Genomic DNA, 23,453 nt, shown 5'->3' with positions numbered 1-23,453 from the left:
CCAAACTATATACCCTTGAGACTACTGGTTACTATGAGAGAATGGGTGAAGGAGAAAAAACAGAACCAAACATTAACAAGTACTATGATCAAGAATTACAGGTTAAGCCCAATACTCCCTGGCGGAATGGACTCTATGCTTAAATCCTAGAACATATAAGGGGCAATTTTCAACCATCATGGCCACCTGCTATGGGGGCTTTGCTGAAAGAAGAAAGCTCATGTGCTAAACTCAACAGTCTAGCAGCCTCTAGACTAGACTCTAGCTGATTCAAATAAAGATAAACAAGCAAGCAACAAGCAGCTAGAAGGTTATGCTACTAGTGTTAGACAACACAAAAATTGTAGCACAAAAGTATTTTTAGTTTACAGCATGTTCCTGCTTACGTACAACACATCACTGATTACATGAAATAATAAAAGACTGCACAATCATGACCTTTTTTCCTGTATTTTCAAGATACAGTACATTAAAGCTTTAATTTTTGCATAATTTTCATAAAATATAGGTGTGTTCAAAGATGAAAATATAATGCATATTTCTGTAGTTATCATAAACAACAATACAACTGCCTATAACTTTGCTTTCTCTCACAATTTAATGACATGCTAGCAATTCCCAAATTAGCCAGTGTGAGCAAAGGCAACTATCTAGGTTTTTCAGCCAGCAACTTTGAACAGAAAAGAAAAGAGGTACTAACGGTGGATGTATGATTTAAGAAGTTGCTTTCTTTTGTTATAAAGTAGTAACAATAAGCACAAATATTTTGTTTTTTATTTGCAGATGCAAACTGATGTAGCCCTACACCAACTCCATATGCTTAATAATCTTAACATTTTCTTCCATTTTATGTTTATATTAGAAAGCATTTTCAAGGTACCTTCTGGACGTTTCTGCTGGACTTTGACATAATCTGCTCCACAAAGGTGATTGAGCTTTCCTGCAGTGCCATCATTGTACAGAGAGATGAGCAATTTCTTCTGTAGATAATTTTCCATCTCTTTAAGTTTAAGCGCTCCAATACCATTCGCACCATCCACTTTCAGGTGTTTATGGTCATCTGTGCGATTTGGGGTCTTAATGATGGACAGAAAAAAAAATTGAGCATTTGCATTCAAGCTTAGAATTAAGAAACAGATCTACCATAGAATTAGATACATATATTAGTAAAGAATTTTTTTTTTTTTTTTTTTAATTACCTGTTTTGTGAGCTCCAAAAATGCCTTCGAGAGCTTCTCGTAATATCCTTCAACACTAGCAGTGCCATACATCTGATTTGTGTTGTGGCAGCAAACAATATAATGAAGCTGTGGTGTTGTAACAAGACCATAATCTGCAGGCACAATATATCAAAAACATGATACAAGTCTTTAAATAAATAGGTTTGTAATTATACAATTAAAACCTCACAAAACACTACACATGCAATGCTTCTGTTATATATATATATATATATATATATATATATATATATATATATATATATATATATATATATATATATACTGTAAAAGATGAATTAATGTCTATGGAAGAAATGTATTTGCAACACAAAATCAAATTAATCATTATACACAGTTTTCTGCAACATTAACAGTTAAAAAGCAATGTGATAGACAATAAAAATATGGTATATTTTCAACCAAACATAAGTCATGTTAAAAATAGCATTATCCACAGTTGAAAAAAGGCTATGGTGTCATTGTCCTGCTGCAGCATAAATTTGGGGCCAATCATACGCCTCCCTAATGATATTGCATGATGGATAAGTATCTGCCTGTATTTCTCAGCATTGAGAACACCATTAATCCTTACCAAATCTCCAACTCCATTGCAGCCCCAGACGTTCAAGGAACCTCCACCATGCTTCACTGTTGCCTGATGACACTCATTATTGTACCACTCTCCAGTCCTTCGACCCACAAACTGCCTTCTGCTACAGCCAAATATTTCAAATTTTGACTCATCAGTCCAGAGCACCTGCTGCCATTTTTCTACACCCCAGTTCCTATGTTTTCGTGGATACTTGAGTCGCTTGGCCTTGTTTTCACGTCGGAGGTATGGCTTTTTGGCTGCAACTCTTCCATGAAGACCACTTCTGGCCACATTTCTCTGGACAGTAGATGGGTGTACCTGCGTCCCACTGGTTTCTGCCAGTTCTGAGCTGATGGCACTGCTGGACATCTTCCGATTTCGAAGGGTAATAAGCTTGATGTGTCTTTCATCCGCTGCACTAAGTTGCCTTGGCCGACCACTGTGTCTACGATCCTCAGCGTTGCCCGTTTCTTTGTGCTTCTTCAAAAGAGCTTGAACAGCACATATTGAAACCCCAGTCTGCTTTGAAATCTTTGTCTGGGAGAGACCTTGCTGATGCAGTATAACTACCTTGTGTCTTGTTGCTGTGCTCAATCTTGCCATGACATGAAACAGTCTTCCACAATCTCACCTTGGTAGCAGAGTTTGGCTGTTCCTCACCCAGTTTTAAGCCTCCTACACCGCTGTTTCTGTTTCAGTTAATGACTGTGTTTCAACCTACGTGTGACATTGATGATCATTAGCACCTGTTTGGTATAATCGGTTGATCATACACCTGACTATAATCCTACAAAATCCCTGACTTTGTGCAAGTGTACCTATAAGAATTGATGCTGGTTTGAAGGCAAAAGGTAGTACCACCAAATATTGATTTGGTTTAGATTTTTCTTTTGTTCGCTCATTTTGCATTTTGTAAATTGATAACAACAATCATTATTTATATTTCTGCAAGCATTCTTTCTTTACAGCATTTTTTCACACCTAAAACTTTTGCACAGTACTGTATATATGTAATTGTGTATATATATATATATATATATATATATATATATATATATTACACACACACACACACACACACAGTGCATCCAGAAAATAGTCACAGCACATATCACTTTTTCCAAATTTTGTTATGTTACAGCCGTATTCCAAAATGGATTATTCATTTTTTTTCCTCAGAATTCTACACACAACACCCCATAATGACAACGTGAAAAAAGTTTACTTGAGGTTTTTGCAAATTTATTAAAAATAAAAAAACTGAGAAATCACATGTACATAAGTATTCACAGCCTTTGCTCAATACTTTGTCGATGCACCTTTGGCAGCAATTACAGCCTCAAGTCTTTTTGAATATGATGCCACAAGCTTGGCACACCTATCCTTGGCCAGTTTCGCCCATTCCTCTTTGCAGCACCTCTCAAGCTCTATCAGGTTGGATGGGAAGCGTTGGTGCACAGCCATTTTAAGATCTCTCCAGAGATGTTCAATCGGATTCAAGTCTGGGCTCTGGTTGGGCCACTCAAGGACATTCACAGTGTTGTCCTGAAGCCACTCCTTTGATATCTTGGCTGTGTGCTTAGGGTCATTGTCCTGCTGAAAGATGAACCGTCACCCCAGTCTGAGGTCAAGAGCGCTCTGGAGCAGGTTTTCATCCAGGATGTCTCTGTACATTGCTGCAGTCATCTTTCCCTTTATCCTGACTAGTCTCCCAGTCCCTGCCGCTGAAAACCATCCCCACAGCATGATGCTGTCACCACCATGCTTAACTGTAGGGATGTTATTGGCCTGGTGATGAGCGGTGCCCGGTTTCCTCCAAACGTGACGTCTGACATTCACACCAAAGAGTTCAATCTTTGTCTCATCAGACCAGAGAATTTTCTTTCTCATGGTCTGAGAGTCCCTCAGATGCCTTTTGGCAAACTCCAGGCGGGCTGCCATGTGCCTTTTACTAAGGAGTGGCTTCCGTCTGGCCACTCTACCATACAGGCCTGATTGGTGGATTGCTGCAGAGATGGTTGTCCTTCTGGAAGGTTCTCCTCTCTCCACAGAGAACCTCTGGAGCTCTGACAGGGTGACCATCAGGTTCTTGGTCACCTCCCTGACTAAGGCCCTTCTCCCCCTATCGCTCAGTTTAGATGGCCGGCCAGCTCTAGGAAGAGTCCTGGTGATTTCCAACTTCTTCCACTTACAGATGATGGAGGCCATTGTGCACATTGGGACCTTCAAAGCAGCAGAAATTTTTCTGTAACCTTCCCCAGATTTGTGTCTCGAGACAATCCTGTCTCAGAGGTCTACAGACAGTTCCTTTGACTTCATGCTTGGTTTGTGCTCTGACATGAACTGTCAACTGTGGGACCTTATATAGACAGGTGTGTGCCTTTCCAAATCATGTCCAATCAACTGAATTTGCCACAGGTGGACTCCAATTAAGCTGCAGAAACATGTCAAGGATGTGAATACTTTCCAGATGCACTGTATATATATATATATATATATATATATATATATATAGCTTTCGAGGCAACTCAGGCCCTTTATTATCTTGCCTGAAGAAGGGGCCTGATTTGCCTCGAAAGCTTGCATATTGTAATCTTTTTACTTAGCCAATAAAAGGTGTCATTTTGCTTGGCTTTTCTCTACATATAATTATATAAATAAAATAATGTCCCATGTTCGTCCATGGCTAGGTGTAATGTTGTCTGGCGTCCACAGCAGAACTGGAATGTCTGATGAACAAAGGCAACAAGACCCACAATTAAGAAGAAACATATGGACTAGCACATCCACTGAACAGAGGTTCCTAAATGCACGACATGACTGAAACAGACAGACTTATCATTGCAACAATTTTACTACATCAATATTGGGAAAACCTGATATCGCCATTAAGCCACATTTTCTTTGCTGCAAATATGTATTATCAGTATCTGCCCCTGAAATGAAGGGATTGTGTTAAAAAAAATGCTTTAGTTGCCTCACATTTTTATGCAATCGTTTTGTTCACCCCACTGAATTAAAGCTGAAAGTCTGCACTTCAACTGTTGTTTCATTTAAAATTCATTGTGGTAATGTACAGAACCATAATTAGAAAAAAGCAGTCTCTGTCCAAACATTTATGGACCTAACTGTACATTACATGGATTATTTCACTGTACTCTGTACACGTGACAGTATGGATCCTATTATGGGGTTCAGCAAATGGATGGAAGAATACATGAAAAATGATTCCCCCCCATTCATAGCAGAAAGAGAGGCATTGGCTGTTAAAACATTCAGTTCAAATATTAGTTTAATTCAAGTGCTTATACATTTATACATACCTTTATGTTTACTTCCTAGCGAAATTATTCCATCAATAGCAGTCTGGGAAAGCTTCAAACTACTTGGCCTAGGAAAAAACAGTTTATTAAAAATACTTCTTAAATAAAAAATACCTCTGAACTTTAAACCAGCCATACAGTGTATCAAGTGCCACAGACACACATTAAGTTTTAACAAATACTTAACAGTAAAGCTCTAGTAAGCAACCTTTCTTGAATGTGTGAAATTTGGCACACTGAACAAGAGTTTAGACAAAAGATTTTACAATTGATTTCTATTATGAGAGCATATCACTATTTCAAAGACCTACAATGTAATTAAAAAGTCTAAGTACAGAAATGCTTCCTATTTGTGAAAGGCAAAAGTTTAAAAGTGAACACATTTCTTAAAACAAAGCATAGCATTTGGCCTTTTTTTTTTTTTTTTTTTTTTTTTTTTTAAATTTAAGCAATTCACTTCCTTCAATTGCAGAGTCTAGGACAGCTAGACTTACTAGGCTTGAATCCTGGCTCAGTCACTTTAAGTTGCAGCTTGCATTTTCTTTTCATTACATAGATACTTATCCAGGTGCTCCACTTTTTCTTCATCATCTTAAAGATATTCAAGCTGGGCTAACTGTTATCTCTAACTCTCCAAAAGTCAGATTTTTATTTTTAAGACATTGTGTGTACTAGATTTACTTTGAAGTTTAAGGTCATTGTCCTGAAGCATTACCCAACTTCTGACGAGCTTCAGCAGGATGACAGCCAGAATTAATTTTGCTTTTGATGATGTCAAGCTGTCCAGGACCTTAGGGAAAAATGCTGCTTCAACTTAAGGTTCTCCCTCCACCTTCGTTTGCTAATGGGATGATGTTGGTCATACATACTACTATACATTCTTCCCCAACAATTCAGTCTTGGTTTCATTAGTCCATAAAACATTTTCCAATAGTGTTGTGAATTGTCAAGGTAGTCTTTGGTAAACTTTAGCATGAAGCAAGGTTTTATGTTAAGAGTAACAGGTTCCTCCTTAGTATCGTACCAAGGGAATAGTACACATGAGCAGAGATGCTAACCTGTTCCAATGATTCTTTCAAGTCTTTAGCTGTTACTCTGGGGTTCAATAAGCATTCTGCATTGTGCCTTTTAAGTTGTCTTGGCCGGGTACCAACTTCAAGGGAGAGTAGCCACAGTACTGAATCATCTTCACTTAAACACAGCTTACCTAACTGTGGAATGATATACTGTATATCTAAACTATTTTTAAAAAAATTTTGTAACTCTTTCCAGCTTTATGCAAGTCATCATGTCAAAACAGATCTAAACCAAACCTCCAATCTTGATTCACTGATTGCACTGCAGGTTTGCCAACTCCTGCCTCTAATTAGCTTTTGAATTCATTATCCTTGGGCCAGCTTATTCAAATGGCAGCCTGCGGGCCACATGTGGCCCCATAAGCAATCCCTGGGTGGCCCAGCCCATTGTCCTGAGCTTTCAGAAATTCCTACATAAATTCCTAGAGTAGTACAGACCATGAACACAATACGCTGTGTAGCCTAAAAACATTCAACCTACAATGCAGAATGTTGTTGTGTGTCCAGAAGTTGTGGTAGTAGTCTATGATACAGTGATGTATTTTTGTTTTATGATGGTACGCACTGGTTGACCTATTAAAAGATTCTATAATCAATTGTGTGCCGAGTCTTAATTGTATTCCAGTTTCATCAAATGAGTGCAAATGTGGGTTTTTGCAAATGAATCTAATTTTTACTCCAATGAGAGCCTCGTTACTGACAAGCACCATCTCTGCACTTCTCTTCATACGATTGGTTGGCCCTCCACTCGCACGCTACAATTCTGCGGATTGATGGCTGTTACGAGGATGGAGATCAGCCATTGACACTCAAAGCAAAGAATAAATTAGAAAGACTGCATTTGATGAAATTTAAAAGTATGGAGTTTTCTTTAAAACTCAATCAAATTAAGCACCGATTGCTTTGCAGGACTACATTACTTTTCTGTAAAATGTACAGCTCGTTATTAACATGTGCATGCTTCCCAACTTGACACGACTGGTACAGTGTGTTGCCGCACAAACCACACGAGAAAACGGCTCTAGATCCTGTTTAGCATGCCCCCAGGCAGACAAGTCTTACCCTCCAGAAATGACGATCTATTTGCCACAGCCAGGTGTTACATGGGCATCCGCTTGGCTTGGTTCAGCTGCTTGTGTCTTCCTCAACAATGAGGGCCCTGTGAACCTGATCACCATCAGGGAATCATGCCACATGGCCATAGTGCCATAAAACACACTCCCTTAAATTGCAGGTAATGTGCCTCATTTGGAACTTCGTGAGCAACAGTTTGTTTGAGACAAAGTCAAACCAGCGGTACCCAAGCATGCTCCGAAGAAACACAGTACTGAAAAAGTCCAGTCTTTGTCTCAGGTCACTGGATAGCTTCATTGTTTCACATACGTATAGCAAAACAGGAAGCACCATGACTCTAAACACTTGGACCTTTGTCATTCTGCAAATATATCGGGACCACCACACACCACTTTCCAGCAACATCTTGATTACCCATGCTCTCTCAATCCATCTACTGACTTCATAGAAAGAGTCACCAGATACATGAATGTTGCTGCCAGGGCAAGTAAACCTCTCAATGCAGTTGACACTCTCTCTATATAGACAGACACACTGCTGATGGCTGTGCCCAAGAGGTCTTTAAAGGCCTGGATCTTGTTTTTTTTATCCAGGACCCCTGCTAGCCTAGACACTCAGACTCCTCGATCAGTCTCTCTTTTCAGCCAAAATCCTGAACAGACTGGTCTGGAAAGTGACGAACAAATGCAAAACAGCAATCTGAAGTATCCTACAATGTTGTTAAGTGAAATTCCTAGTTGTTCAACAGTATCTCAAGATACTCAAATTTTAATTCAACTTTCAAACCTAAGTATTCTTTTAAGCAGAAATGTGACAGACCATGTTCTCAGTATTTTCTGAAATAAGTAGTAGAATTAAATGTATCCTGTCTCAGCTTTCAATTAGATACTGTTGGCACACGGGTTAATTTTCCACTCTTCATGACTAAAAACTACTGAAACCCTTGCACCACTAAATCTGGCCATTTGGCTTCCATCTGTAACTCTGGATAATTTAATCCTGATACTCCGTATATTCAATTCATTATAATAACTATTCATGGTGGCTCTAAAATCCGTACTAACCCCTACTCTCTCTTCCGTTTCTTTGTGGTGGCGGCTTACATCACCACCATCTATTCAAAGCACTGTGATGTTCCAGCATTGATGGATTAAAAGCCAGAAGTCTGCATGACCATAATCATCAAGTCCTTCCGTGAGAACCCTAAATACAAAGAGGACTACAGTATTTCATTTATGTTAGGTAGAATGCCCAGAGGGGACTGGGCGGTCTCATGGCCTGGAACCCCTGCAGATTTTATTTTTTTCTCCAGCCGTCTGGAGTTTTTTTTTTGTTTTTTCTGTCCTCCCTGGCCATCGGACCTTACTATTATTCTATGTTAATTAATGTTGACTTATTTTAATTTCTTACTTTGTTTTTTATTTTTCTTTTCTTCATTATGTAAAGCACTTTGAGCTACTTTTTTTGTATGAAAATGATGATATATAAATAAATGTTGTTGTATTATCACATGAGAAAGCTACGATGGACTAATGCCCTATCTAGGAACTGTTGTGCTTGCAGGGATAGGCTCCAGACTCCTAATGACCCTGCTACGGATAGGTGGGTTGGGAAAATGGAATGATGGATGGATTATTAGAAAGTTTCTCTTTGTATGCTTACCTGGTGTCTCTCCCAACCACTACAAAAGCTCCTATATGCATTTCAATTTTTTCTTCTTGAATTATTTTTTCTAAAATAACTGTAAGTTGGTTTTCTTCTGCATTGGCCAACTGCGTCGCATATTCTTCCCATGCTGAAGCAAGCATTTCTCCCAATGGATCTACTAATTTTACACCATTGTCTTCCTTTAGAAAACAAAAATAAAATTGGAAATCAAAATGTTTAGTAATTGTTTACTTTTGCAAAAACCAGTGAAATACATCTATATCACCAAATTACAATGATATTACACAAAAGTTTTATAGTTTTACAAAGAAATTAAAGCTGTTTTTCTATTTTAAGCCATTTGTGGACACAGGATCATCTAGAGTGGCCCCATTCCTTTTCAGCTGTAACAGACTCCACATTTTTTTCTAGGAAGGCTTTACACAATATTTTGAAGTCGGTCTGTGGGAATTTGTGTCCATTCAGCCTAAAGGGGATTTGTGAGGTGAGGTACAGATGTTGGACAAGAAGAATTTCCTTGAATTTCTGTGCTCCAGTTCATCCTAAAGGTGATCAGCAGGGATGAGGTCTGGGCTCTGTGGAGGCCTCTTAAGTTTCCCAATAAAAACAATTTGTCAAATCATGTGTTTATGGGTCTGGCTTTGTGCACTGGGGAACATCATACTGGAACACAAAAGAGCCTTCTCTAAATTGTTGCCAGAAGCAATGAACTACACATATGTCTAAAATGTATTTCTATGCTGTAGCATTAACAGTGCCCTTCACTGGAACCAAGGAGCCTGGGCCAAACCCTCCAAAACAACCCCACACCATTATCCATTCTTCACAAGAATTTACAGTAGGCACTGTGCAGTGCGGAAGGTAGTGTCATCTTTGGATTCTACCAAACCCAGATTTGTTCATCAGTACTTGGCTGTCCCACTCCACGAGTTTGCATGGTCTACTACTTCATGGTTGTGCTGTTGCTGCTCTTTGATGCTTCTACTGTGCAATAATAGCACTTGCAATTGAAGTGGGGAGATCTAGCAAAACAAATTTTGCGAACTGACTTGGATAAAGGTGGTATCCTATGACTGTGCCACGTTTAAATCACTGAACTCTTCAGTATCACTTATTCAATTGTTGTCAATAGAGATTGCATAGTTATGTGCTTGATTTTATACATCTGTACACAACAGGTGCAGCTGAAATACCTGAACTCAATCATTTGGAGGAATGTCCACATACTTTTGACCATATAGTGTAGGGCTAGTCTGATAAGCATTATTTCAAATATTTATTCACACAAAGCAGTATTTTCAGTAATGGAAAATAAAATGATAGTAGCCTGTACTGTGAGGAAAATAGTTTAAATTAAATTAAATTTGCATAAACTAGGCTGAAAGTTTAATTGGAAATTGAATGTTGTGGACACTTTTTGTGACTGAAGACAGAGAAGAAAATTAAAATTAGTCAAAACCTTTTATTAATACATACCAGGCAAGGGTAAAATGTCAGAGAAACACAGTCCTAGGACACCGCGCTTCATCTGCCTCGAGCGCAGATGTCCTTGTTCTTTTATACCTTTCTAATCTCCTGATCGTTGACCATGTAAGCAAAAAATAGCATCCTGACTCATTGTACTTTTCCAGTTTTTGTAAAGTCATTACCCTAAAGGTATATTTTCTTGTCACACACATCATCAAAAGAAACTTCCAGAAAGTATGCATGCTTTTTGTCACGTACGCAAAACACAAACAAGTTTCATCACTCTGTCCTATTTTCTATACACACATACATTTTGTTCAATTACATCTTTTTATGTTTTCACAATGTTATACTTGAAGACATTAATAGAAAAAAACAGGAAAGGCAAGAGCAGGTAGCACTTTGATGTAAACTTTTTTCCAAATTTTAATTATCTTATACAAATGTGTATTTGTCTGATGATTTTAGCCAAACTGACTTAAAACACAAGTCCATAAAACAATTGCTTCCATATTTCAGCAACTGAAGCATTCATTGGGAAGTTAAATAATTTGGAGAGTATCACATAGGCTATATGACAAAGGCCAGTATTTTTTATGGGGGCAAGCAGTTAGTGCAAGCTACCCTATTGGAAACACAGGGGTTTAACGTAGTACTTCTTCAGGGGTCTTTCTGCATTCAGGTTCATTTCAGGATTTTTTTTTTTTTTTTTGCTATTTTGGTTAAACTTCATGGCAGCACTGGGTTCGCTTCCCTGATCCTCCCTGCGATCAGTTTGCATGCTCTCACTGTGTCTGCGTGGTTTTCCTCTGGGTGCTCCGGTTTCCTCTCACAGTCCAAAGACATGCAGGTTAGGTGCACTGGCGATCCTAAATTGTCCCTAGTGTGTGCTTGGTGTGTGGGTGCCCTGCGGTGGGCTGGCGCCCTGCCCAGAGTTTGTTCCTGCCTTGTGCCCTGTGTTGGCTGGGATTGGCTCCAGCAGACCCCCATGTTCCTGTGTTAGGATATAGCGGGTTGGATAATGGATGGATGGTTTAACTTCAACATTCCCTATTCAAAAATAGATAAATGGTGAACAAATTTTGCTATGCTATCCTAAACAATGTGTGCCATATTACACATTTGTAAATGTTTTAAATGTGCTTTTTATTGTAAGATAAGTTACATTAAGCCCTCAGTACCAGTAACCTTTATTTTTTAGCTGCATAACTTTACAGATCTGAAATGTAAAGAATTTAACAAGTTTATACGTACAAACTGAATATCCTCAATTTTTAATTTCAGTATGGACATACAAAGTTCAGCTTCTAATATACAACTATAAACAGCGTAGCAATTTTTTTTTTTTTTTTGTTACAAAGACTTCTAATCTATTTCCAAGCTCAGAAGTATATTCATTCATTCATTGATTTTTTTTTAACATTCTTTTAAATCCATGGTAATAGCGGTCTTGAAACAATATTAAACAATCCATATTACTAGCCAAGAATGGTAAACCGGATGGCATGGATGCAGGGACACGGCGATGGGACCATGAGACGTACTGCGCAGGCGCGTACAGCGCGCGTCTCATAATCCGCATGTGAAGTCTTATCCACCGCGCACGAAGGAGTCACGGCCCAAAAATGAAAGAGCTCAACTGACGTGAATGAGTAATGAAGCAACAACGCGCCCATGGCTAACGACTACCGACACAGCCACACAAATAAGAGGACTCTGCGCTGCAGCCCAGATTCAAACGGAAGAGGCTACAGAGGCCCCACGGGTCCATAAAGTACGGAAGGCGCAGGCTTCACCGCCATATTGTGAGTGGCACCACTGCGGAGTGAAGTAAACACACATCTGAAACTGCGGAAGCAAAGCAGGCACGGGTTCAAAACGAACGAGCTCGACTGACGGATATATAAACAATGTATTTCAGGATACCCAACGCCGGGGGTAGGCGAGCGAAGCGAGCAGGGGGCAGAGCCCCCTTGTGTTCTTATAAATAAGTCAGTTTCAGGGTATCCACACACCTGCACAGAAGGGGTAATTTTTGACTCATTAATCAGTACACCTTTGACTTATAAATTTTTGGAAAACCATAAATACAGGGACAATATGCAAACATTGTTCAAACCAGGAATTGAAACTAGGACACTCAAGCAGTGAGTGATAATTGTGTTAACAATTAGTAATATGTAATCACCAAAAAGTATCTCACTCATTTACCTGCATGGTAATGCTGTTTACTCAACAAATTCCTTTGTAAGGTTTCAAGCTATTTTTGAAACTACATAAAGTAAAACACACTTTTATTTTCTTTGGAATTATAAAACACGAGATGTTCAGGACACTTTCACAGATTTTAATATAGCAGAGCCGAAGAGTTTACATCCATGCAATATTTACAAAACTTAGCATGCAAATTTATTTAAATGAACTGTTGGTGAAAAAGAGGCCGTTGGTCCAGATGACATACCAGTGGAAGCATGTAGGTGTTTAGGAGAGATGGCAGTGGAGTTTTTAACTAGATTGTTTAATGGAATCTTGGAAAGCGAGAGGATGCTTGAGGAGTGGAGAAGTGTATTGGTGTCGATATTTAAGAATAAGGGGGATGTGCAGAACTGTAGTAACTACAGGGGGATAAAATTGATGAGCCACAGCATGAAGTTATGGGAAAGAGTAGTGGAAGCTAGGTTAAGAAGTGAGGTGATGACTAGTGAGCAGCAGTATGGTTTCATGCCAAGAAAGAGCACCACAGATGTGATGTTTGCTCTGAGGGTGCTGATGGAGAAGTAAAGAGAAGACCAGAAGGAGCTGCATTGCCTTTTTGTGGACCTGGAGAAAGCATAGGACAGGGTGCCTCGAGAGGAGTTGTGGTATTGTATGAGGAAGTTGGGAGTGGCAGAGAAGTATGTAAGAGTTGTACAGGATATGTACGAGAGAAGTGTGTGCGTGGTGAGGTCTGCAGTAGGAGTGACGGATGCATTCAAGGAGGAGGTGGAATTACATCAGGGATCGGCTCTGATCCCTTTCTTATTTGCAATGGTGATGGACAGGTTGACAAGACGAGATTAAACAGGAGTCCCCGTGGACTATGATGTTTGCTGATGACATTGTGATCTGTAGTGAAAGTAGGGAGCAGATTGAGGAGACCCTGGAGAGGTGGAGATATACTCTAGAGAGGAGAGGAATGAAGGTCAGTAGGAGCAAGACAGAATACATGTGTGTAAATGAGAGGGAGGTCAGTGGAATGGTGAGGATGCAAGGAGCAGAGTTGGCAAAGGTGGATAAGTTTAAATACTTGGGATGAACAGTACAGAGTAATGGGGAGAGAGGTGAAAAAGACAGTGCAGGCAGGGTGGAATGGTTTGAGAAGAGTGTCAGGAGTGATTTGTGACAGATGGATATCAGCAAGAGTGAAAGGGAAGGTCAAAAGGACGGTAGTGAGACCAGCTATGTTATGGTTGGAGACGGTGGCACTAACCAGAAAGCAGGAGACAGAGCTGGGGGGTAGCAGAGTTAAAGATGCTAAGATTTGCATTGGGTGTGACAAGGATGGACAGGATTAGAAATGAGTACATTAGAGGGTCAGCTCAAGTTGGACCGTTGGGAAACAAAGTCAGAGAGGCGAGATTGCAGTGGTTTGGACATGTGCAGAGGAGAGGTGCCAAGTATATTGGAAGAAGGATGCTAAGGACAGATCTACCAGGCAAGAGAAAAAGAGGAAGGCCTAAGAGAAGGTTTATGGATGTGGTGAGAGGACATGCAGGTGATGGGTGTAACAGAACAAGATGCAGAGGACAGGAAGATATGGAAGAAGATGATCCGCTGTGGCATTCCCTAACGGGAACAGCCGATAGAAGAAGAAGATGGATTTAAATGAACAGTAATAGACTCATAAAATTGTTACATTTTAGTAGAAATAAAAATTATCATAAGACCCAGCTAGCTGATGATATGGCTGGTTGACAAAAGGAGTAACGAAAAAAAATATCAAGGTAATAGCTTTCCTGAAGTTAGAGTCTAACAACCAAATTCCTAAATTTTTCTGATGGTTAAGACTTATTGTTAACCAGCGAAAAACACTTGTATGGTGTGGGAGTGACTTGACTGGCAGAGCAAATTCATTTTTAACCCAGGAGGTGCTGAAAAATTCATCTGCCAAATTTAATACAATCAATATCATCTGCATAGAGTGATACATCTTACTGTACATTCCTTCCCTTTTATTTTAATTTATTTCTGACTGAGTGGCTGAAGATATAAAGCCAGTGGTTTTGTAGCAATTAAAAAAATACTGAAGACAGTGAAAATTTCTCCCTGGTTCCACATTATTGTGAAGTAAATGTAATTAATATTGTTTACTAGAACCGAGTCATCCGGACTAGATCAAGGCATAAATGTTGGATGCAAACTCATATTTCCACAGTACAGTAAAGAGATATTACCATTACACTCTATTAAAAGCTTTTCTACATTCTCTGATAGCAAGACCTCCAGATGCTCAGATACTGAGTGTATATATATAATATATATATATATATATATATATATATATATATATATATATATATATATATATACACACACACACACACACACACACAGTGGAACCTCGAGATACGATCACCTCTGTATACGAGAAATTCAAAATACGAGGAAAGTATGAGCGAAAAATTCAGATCTAAACGCGAGCATTGGCTCACGTAACGAGCCACGAGCCAGGCTGTGGGTATAGCTCGCGGCTTAGCGAGGGGGCGTGGTAGCAGTTGCGAGCCGCGATCTGCGGTGTCTGCGTTTCTCACTTAAGTGCACAGATGGGAAACTGCCCACATCCATGATTGTTCCTGTGGCTGATGGGCTGCAGCTGCCATGTCCTCCCCGCATATATAGAGAAGCGCGAGCCGGTTAAGGGGGAGAAGAAGTAAAAGAGAGGAGAGAGAGAGCGAGCGCGCGCGCAGGCAGGCAGTCGGTGCGGGAGAGCGAGCGAGTGAGTGCAGGCTCGCGTGTAGCTGAACAGTGAGCTGAACAGGCGAGCCAAACAGCTGAAGCAGGACGGTGTAGAGAAGGTCAGCTGCATTAAGAGTGTCTCGCCTGTTGCAGAACCCGCAGGTGAGACGCTAACAGAGAAGAAGCACCGGGGATTGTCATCTGTTTTTTAAAGACTGCATCCTTTTGACGTTTTAACCTCGTGTTAAAGGATTGTTATTCTTGTGTATTTTAAACCTCCACTTCACAACTGTTTTAAGGATTATTTATTTAAAGATTTATTGAATGCTCTACTGCACTTTGGACACCTGTTTTGATTCTTTTAATAATCAGTTATATTATTTACCAGTGTTATTTATTAAAGGTAGACTACAGTATATATAATTTATCAGTGTTATTTGTTAGGAAAATTGATTTTTATGTTAATATATTTGGGGTGCGGAACGGATTAACTGGATTTCCATTTTTTTCAATGGGGAAGTTTGTTCTAGATACGAGAAATTCGCTATACAAGCTCAGTGCTGGAACGAATTAAACTCGTATCTAGAGGTTCCACTGTATGTATATATATATATATATATATATATATATATATATATATATATATACAGTATATATAATCTTCATTTGGATCTTGATCTTTGTTTGTCCGCGAATGAATTAGAAGAAGAAGCACTAGATGGCAGTAGAGAGACAGCTAAAACATAGGCATTGCATTAAGAATCTCCTCCAGGCTTATACTACTGAAGACTGTAATACTCCAGTCACACCTCAAAACACAGACATTCAAACTAAACAAATTGTTGTGCTTTAAATTAACTAATCTTTATATATAATCTTCATTTGGAACTTGATCTTTGTTTGTCCGCGAATTCCATGCATCCGTAGACCACCTTCCAGTTTAGTACGTTGTTGTTGCTCACGGATGTCAACAATGTGCCGGAATAACAAAAGGGGTGGTGGACAGTGTTACACTGGTTAGCTCCTGAGGCCTGGTTAGAGAATGAGATTGCCGAAGATAAAAGGTACGTGCCTACGTAACATATGAATGAAAGAAAGACAGTGGGTAAAATGAATGACAACGTAACAGCACGTTCTGGAAATTATTATTGTTACGTTGTAGCCGGCGAGTGCTGCGCGTCTCACAGTTGTACCGTGGCTTGCTCACATGTCAGTGAAGTGATCCCTATTTATGCTTTAAAGAGCCTGGATACCTGTGTGTCCCCCTTTTATAACCATTGCTACATGTATATTGCCTTACTCTTTGGATTGCCACAAAGCAACCTGCGACATTGGAGAAAGGTTGAGAAGAGATCGTGAGAGGAAAAGACAGCGTCGTGAAAACGAGACGGACTGTGAATGGAGAGAAGCAGAAATGCTCCTACACCACCACATAATTACTATTCGGACAGTGATTCCGAGTAGGCCGTTCCTATCGAATCAATGTCCAAGGGTTTTCTTTTGTAATTTTGTTTCCCTTATAAAAAATCATAATGCTGTGTGACAAAGGGCCCAGTTCACGACTGGCAGCCTCGTTTAAACAGGCAGCCCTTCACAGACAACTTTAACACGCGCAACGTAGTTGGGCACACATGGCTAGTATAGTATATGAAACAATCAAAGGTTTGACAATTGGTGTTGGTCTTTAATTAATACAATTTATCTTCTAACATTACTGCTGGCAGTAGTTTACCTATTCTATTTAATAAAACTTGACATCATTTGTCAGTAACAAAACTGGAATCCTACAGTATCATAACTCACATGCTGATGTTAATATATTAAACATAGTAGTCTGGTGTCATACAACTAATCACTGATGCCTAAAGTAGCCAAGTTATTATGATGCCTCAGTAACAGTGCCAACATAGGCATAACCCATACATTTCTCCGTATACAAAGGACTTGCTGAATATCAAAGACAGACCATCCGCCCCCTCCCCCCACAAAAACCACAAGTAATTGTATTTAACTGTTTAGAAATTAATAACATTAACTGCACGTTAAGATATTTATGTCAACTTTCAGCAAAATACTTCAAGCACAAATTTAATGTTTGTGACAGAAACAGTTACATCTAATTACAAAATAAAACCCGTATTACAGTATATCACGGCTATGATGTATGTTTATTTCCGAGTACTGATATAAGTTTCTTGTAATCATTGTTACCTCAGGGTTGTGAGATGCAGTGACCATGACACCAATAGTGGATTTGGTTTTCTTGGATCTTAAAGCAGCTAATTGACCCATCCTGAACATGACATGATCGAGTTCTTCAGCTTTAGTTCGAAATCCAGCTGTTCCATATTGAAGTATTACACCTTTAAGGTTTGGATGCAGCAGTGACATTTGAAAAGCACCTTCTAAATCAGCCATTTTGTGTCTAGCAATATTACTGAAATCGAAAACAAAGAATTATTACACATGATAAGGGATAAATATATTGTCCGATGATTTTGTTATTTGTATATATGACAACAGACTGCTATACAAATCGAAACCTTAAAACGACTACAAATGTATCGCAGGTTTTACTGTGCTAGTTTAAACAGGAATTACGAGCTTTCAACGCTTTCAAAAGTGAAAAAGAATGACCTTACAATAAACGAGCAAGGTTCAAATGATACGTAGGCTTATAAACAGTATAATGTATAGTATGGTCGTCATAAAAACATGACAGATTTTAAACACTTTGAAAATAAAAGAAACAACCGCTAAAACCTAAGTACTGTATTTGAATGCTGATGTCAATAAAATGTGTATTCAAAAACAGAAGGAAACAATACTTCAGTGAATATAACTTAAATGCGAAAACTGTACATTTTTCGAAGTGGAAATAAAAACTGTTGTAAAAGTATTCCAGCCATTATTAAATATAACTAAATATTTTATATATCTCTGTAATTATTTTTTGTACAAGACATTTAATCAATAAAATACTACTCTTCATATTAATTGGATATGTATAACTACAGTCCACTTCTTACATGATACCGTGTGCTATGGAAACAGGGATTGGAATTTGCAAGCAAAAAAACAGAACACATGTAACTACACATCACCATACCTTTATAAATGCTTCTCAATATACAGTCTTTTAGAAAATAAAGCGTGTTTTGTGGCTGAGAAGACGGTTTTACACAAAAGGCAACCAAAACACATGTAACAAATTGAAAAGACAGAACCACTGTTAAGTTTGCGGAGACGTGGCTGTTCTTCCGGGGTTTTAAAGCCGCCCATAATTACGTCAGAATTCTACCACGCTTCCGGGTAGGAGGAGACTTTCAACAGGGGCGCGTGCTCTAGTAAAGCCATTGACGTTCGGGAGCGCGCACGTATAATTCTCGCTCTAATGAAAGTCATCACAGTGGCCGCTGGCGTATTCCATTCTGTTATGGTGACGTTAAAAGAGATGTTTCGTTTTCTGCCGACGCGTGTCTCAACATCGACACACATTAACATTTCACAATTAGACTGGGAGGATAGCATGTCGTGTAACGTCAACACAAAATATCAAAAGAGAACCTTTTGACTTGATCCGCGAGTAATGCGCGCGTCCATCGTGTCTCCGTTCACATCATATAGAGAACTCGTGTACAGAACACGAGAGTGTCGTCGTGGATCGAGACACCGAGGTGATAAGCTCAATGTTGTTTGAGACCAATGGTTTTTATAGGTTATGTGTGACAATTTTTTTTTATTTAAATAGCATTTAATTCATCTCAGGATAAGAGATCATTGGCATCCCACGTCCATATTTCTCAAGAGGTATTTGAAAGTTAGTTTTTTTTTTTGTTCTTTTTATACGTTTAACTATATGCAGTGTATTTTCCTAATTATATACACTTTATTGATTTGGAACAAATTAGTCTTGCTGCTTCCACAATTTTTATAACCATTTGTTCTCCTAATTACACAAAACATAAATCATCATTTGTCAAGATGATATGATGGGTAAACCACAACAACCATGTGCTTAGGTTTTTCTTTTTTTTTAGTACCAACATAAATAAAATTATGTTTTGGGCAAAAGTTCACATTTATTAGTGTGTGATGTGGGTTTCTTCTCACATCTCAAAGATGTGTAGTTTAATTCTGAATGACCATATCTGTTCATACAGGAAGGATTCACTCACAAATGACTACTATTTCAGAGTCTCTTGTTAGTTTATTCTTCCTTTCACACAGTAACCCATTCAGTAATTGAACATGAGTCCAGTGGTTTCAAGCACGAGTTTAAAACTCCTCTGGTAATTCTAGATTTAAACAAGGTTACCATACTTCAGGCTTCATTGCATTCCAGCAATAGTATAAACAATTAACTTTTTCAAGCCATATGTTCATGTTATGATGACAGTGATTTAGTTTTACTCAGTTGTAGTTTGAATATAAGAAAGCAGCTCATATTTGACTATATGATTATACGTGTATTTATAACTATTTAGTTGTACAGTATATAAATATACTTTTATTATTACATTTAATTAAGTCTAATTTTGAAAAAAATCATTTAATGATATGTTAGATGTTGATTAGCAGGTGCAAGATAGATAGATAGATAGATAGATAGATACTTTATTAATCCCAAGAGGAAATTGATGGAGATGGGGAGAGAGAGAGAGGGAGAGAGAAGGAGCGAGAGGAAGGGAGAGAGAGAGGGGGGAGAGAGGGAGGGAGATGGAGAGAGAGAGAAGGAGAGAGAGAGATAGAGGGAGAGAGAGAAGGAGAGAGAAAGAGGAAGATAGAGAGAGAGGACGAGAGAGAGAGAGAGAGGGAGGGAGATGGAGAGAGAGAGAAGGAGAGAGAGACAGAGAGAAGTAGAGAGAGAAAGGGAGAGAGAGAGAGGGAGGGGAAGAGAGAGATGGAGAGAGAAAGAGACAGAGAGAGAAGTAGAGAGATAAAGGGAGAGAGAGGGAGAGGGAAGGGAAGAGATGGAGAGAGAGACAGAGAGAAGGAGAGACAGAGAGAGAGACTGAGAGAGGGAGGGGAAGAGAGATGGAGAGAGAGAGAAGGAGAAAGAGAGACGGAGAGAAAGAGGGAGAAAGAGAGAGAGGGAGGGGAAGAGAGAGATGGACAGAGACATAGAGGGAGAGAGAGAGAGAAGGAGAGACAGAGAGAGAGACAGAGAGGGAGGAGAAGAAAGAGATGGAGAGAGAGATGGAGAGAGAGTGGGAGATGGAGAGAGGTAGAGAAAGAGAGAGAGACAGAGAGAGAGATGTACTCTGTACATGTGACAATACTGACCTATGAACATATGAAAAATGTATTTCTGATTAGCAACTAATAGGAACAATCCAGATCAATCCATCCTTTGATCTTTTCATCAGATTTAATAGCCACATTTCTAACTGGCATCATCATCAATTTATATTTGAGCAGTTTTTGATTATAGTTGATTTTTCTAATTCTTTTAGGTTTAGTTGGCACTGCTGCCTCACCTCTTTGATGTTGTGGGTCTAAATCCCAGCATGGCCACTGCTTGTGTACTGCTTACAGATTCTCCCAGTATCTCATTAGGCTTTTTCAGTGGGTATGCAGGTTTTCCTCCCACATTCAAAAAAGTGTATGGTGGGCTGAATAGCCCAGTATGAAGGCCAGGCCCTACAATGTTGCCTGGACAGGTTCTGTTGCACTGGCCTAGATAAGTGGGTTTGAAAATTTATGAATGAATAAACTTTTTTTATATATAGGTAAGTAATAATATAAAAGACCTTAACAATAAACTTAATATCATAATGGAATAAGTAATGTTTAGAAGCATAATTATGACCTAATAATTCTGGGGTGGTAGCGCTGCTGTCTCGAAGTAAGGAGACCTGGGTTTGCTTCCCAGGTCCTCCCTGCCTGGAGTTTGCATGATCTCGCTGTGTCTGCATGGGTTTCCTCCCACAGTCCAAAGACATGCAGGTTAGGTGCATTGGCGATCCTAAATTGTCCCTAGTGTGTGTGCTTGGTGTGTGTGTGTGCCCTGCGGTGGGCTGGCACCCTGCCCGGGGTTAGTTCTTGCCTTACACCCTGTGTTGTCTTGGATTGGCTCCAGCAGACCCCTGTGACCCTGTGTTAGGGATATAGCGGGTTGGACAATGACTGACTGATGACTGACATAATTCTATAATAATTATGTGTTGTGAATAGCAAAATGCATTAAGAAAATATAAATTGGAATTGTTGGTATCACAAACTTAAGTTAGAAGTACACTACAGGTCAAAAGATTTAGAAAACCTTAGTTTTTCCAGTTTTTCTTCAAATTTCATTAGTTGAAATGCAATGAATGACCTAAAAAGGCCAGCAGTAAACTTTGAGAAGTGTAAATATAACATTTAGGATAGCAAAAAACTGAAAAAAGGAAATATCTTAAAAACGGGCCTTCTTTAGGGAACAACTAATAAGTTACAACCTACAGATCTTGTGCAGCAATTAAAGTTGAGGAAAACACACTGTAAAAAATAATGCGTTAAAAATACTTGAAAAAAATAAGGCAACAAATTACAAGCAATATTTTTGAGTAGATTTAATATACTGCACTATTGAGTAAACTTTATTTATTACTTTACTCAAATGTACCTAAAATAAATGAGTTTGATTAAATATAAGTAGTGGCAAAAATGGTTTTATTTTACTCCGATTTTCATTTGAATTAATCAGAAAAAAAAGAGTAATAATGCAACGCTGGACAGTAATGACTGTATAACAAATAAATGCTAAAATTCCATATATCTTTATTTATTTGAACATACACAGATAGTCACAACAACAGAGTTATATTTTCAAAGGAAAATTAAATCAAATGTCTGAGGATAATGTTTACTGAATTACTGACATTCAAATGTCAATGCAAGTTTTCTTTTTTTTTTTTTTTAACTTACACAAAAAGTATATCTCAATCAAATAATGTCCCAGGAATGAGAGGTAAACGGGAAGGAAACGTAAAGTGAAAGAGTAAAATCCTGAGGCAGATGCCGCTCTTCAAACACTTCCTGCATTTACGCCAACATATCTGGTTAAATGAATGGCCTCCTTTCCCACTACTTTTCAGTATGCAGAAAATCCTGAAATAAAATAGGATGTAGGAAATGACACAGTTTTTTTTTGCATCGCTAAATAAATCACAGTATTCAAAATTAACCAGAAAATACATTACCTATGCAGAACACTAATTAAATGAGAGGTCAAATAATACCGTGACGGTTAGGCAAATATATTTTTATGATGTTTACAAGTCGTAGTTTAGGACAAATGCCATATCGTTCTCAAACTTATCTCAAATTGTCATTTTCTTTTTCTGTGTAAAATAAATGTTTTAAACGATAAAAAAAAATATGAACATACGTAACTATCCGAGAAATGTGCTTGCTTTTTAGGGCAAACCAACAAGGGAGGCTGTTAAAAAGACACTGCCTTACTCGCCATGTTTCCCACATAAAGGGAAAGGTTTCGTGAAAACAACAACTGCTTACGTCTGTAACTTAACGAAATGAAATACTAGTTATTCATTACGGAATTAATATGCTTTATACTTACACATTCGTAGTAAAATACCTCTTATTATGGATAAACATAACAGCTGAATGCGTTGTTGTAAAGACCAAGAAATCGAAGTGAGAGGAAGTGCAGTGTCATTACATTTTGATGTGAGAGGAAGTGCCGTGTCATTAAATTTAACTTAACTTAAATGTGTTCAATTCACAGTATAGTTTTTTTACTTAGAATAAGATAAAAAATGTTTACATTTTAAGAAAAATAATAAGTTAACTTTATTCCTAATTTTTTTATTGAATTAGAATTAAATAATCAATAAAAAGGGTAAAACCCATTTTTATTAATGATTATTTTGCGTATAGTTAGCTATTTTTTGTTATTATTTTTCACACATGCAAGATTTATTTTTTACAGTGCAATTTGCACAAGTGTCCCGACCTGTTTTGATTATTTAAAAACCCTATGTCTGTCTTAAAACAGAGGTGGAACAGACTGTGTTACTATACACCCTATGAAGTACTACTTGGGCAATATTCCAGTGACAATGGCAAGAAAATGGCAATTAACAAATGA

At 38.5% G+C, this 23,453-nt stretch overlaps 1 protein-coding gene and 1 long non-coding RNA gene across 3 annotated transcripts in view; both read right to left on the bottom strand.

The window, feature by feature from the left end:
* pgm3 (phosphoglucomutase 3) overlaps positions 1 to 18,635 on the bottom strand; it is a 111,584-nt gene extending 92,949 nt beyond the window's left edge. For both annotated transcript variants that reach the window (XR_007934459.1, XM_028797870.2), the window contains exons 1-6: positions 18,468 to 18,635; positions 17,570 to 17,795; positions 8,951 to 9,135; positions 5,139 to 5,206; positions 1,200 to 1,333; positions 881 to 1,076 (exon numbers count right to left, since the gene is read on the bottom strand). Coding sequence is in view for 1 of the 2 variants with exons in the window: in XM_028797870.2 (XP_028653703.1) it covers positions 881 to 1,076; positions 1,200 to 1,333; positions 5,139 to 5,206; positions 8,951 to 9,135; positions 17,570 to 17,776 (790 nt within the window). In the remaining variant the exon portion in view is untranslated. The remainder of the gene's footprint in view (positions 1 to 880; positions 1,077 to 1,199; positions 1,334 to 5,138; positions 5,207 to 8,950; positions 9,136 to 17,569; positions 17,796 to 18,467) is intronic.
* A 3,633-nt stretch (positions 18,636 to 22,268) lies between these two features.
* Positions 22,269 to 22,987, bottom strand: LOC127527304 (uncharacterized). The gene is made up of 2 exons (XR_007934606.1): positions 22,923 to 22,987; positions 22,269 to 22,450 (listed from the first exon to the last, which is right to left on the bottom strand). It is a non-coding gene; the product is annotated as an uncharacterized LOC127527304 (long non-coding RNA).
* Between the last annotated feature and the right edge of the window lie 466 nt (positions 22,988 to 23,453).

Source organism: Erpetoichthys calabaricus, chromosome 3 (assembly GCF_900747795.2).
Source record: "Erpetoichthys calabaricus chromosome 3, fErpCal1.3, whole genome shotgun sequence".
Taxonomy (NCBI): Eukaryota; Metazoa; Chordata; class Cladistia; order Polypteriformes; family Polypteridae; genus Erpetoichthys; species Erpetoichthys calabaricus.
Note: the sequence above shows the minus strand (reverse complement) of the source record. Positions and strands in the feature narration are given on the sequence as shown.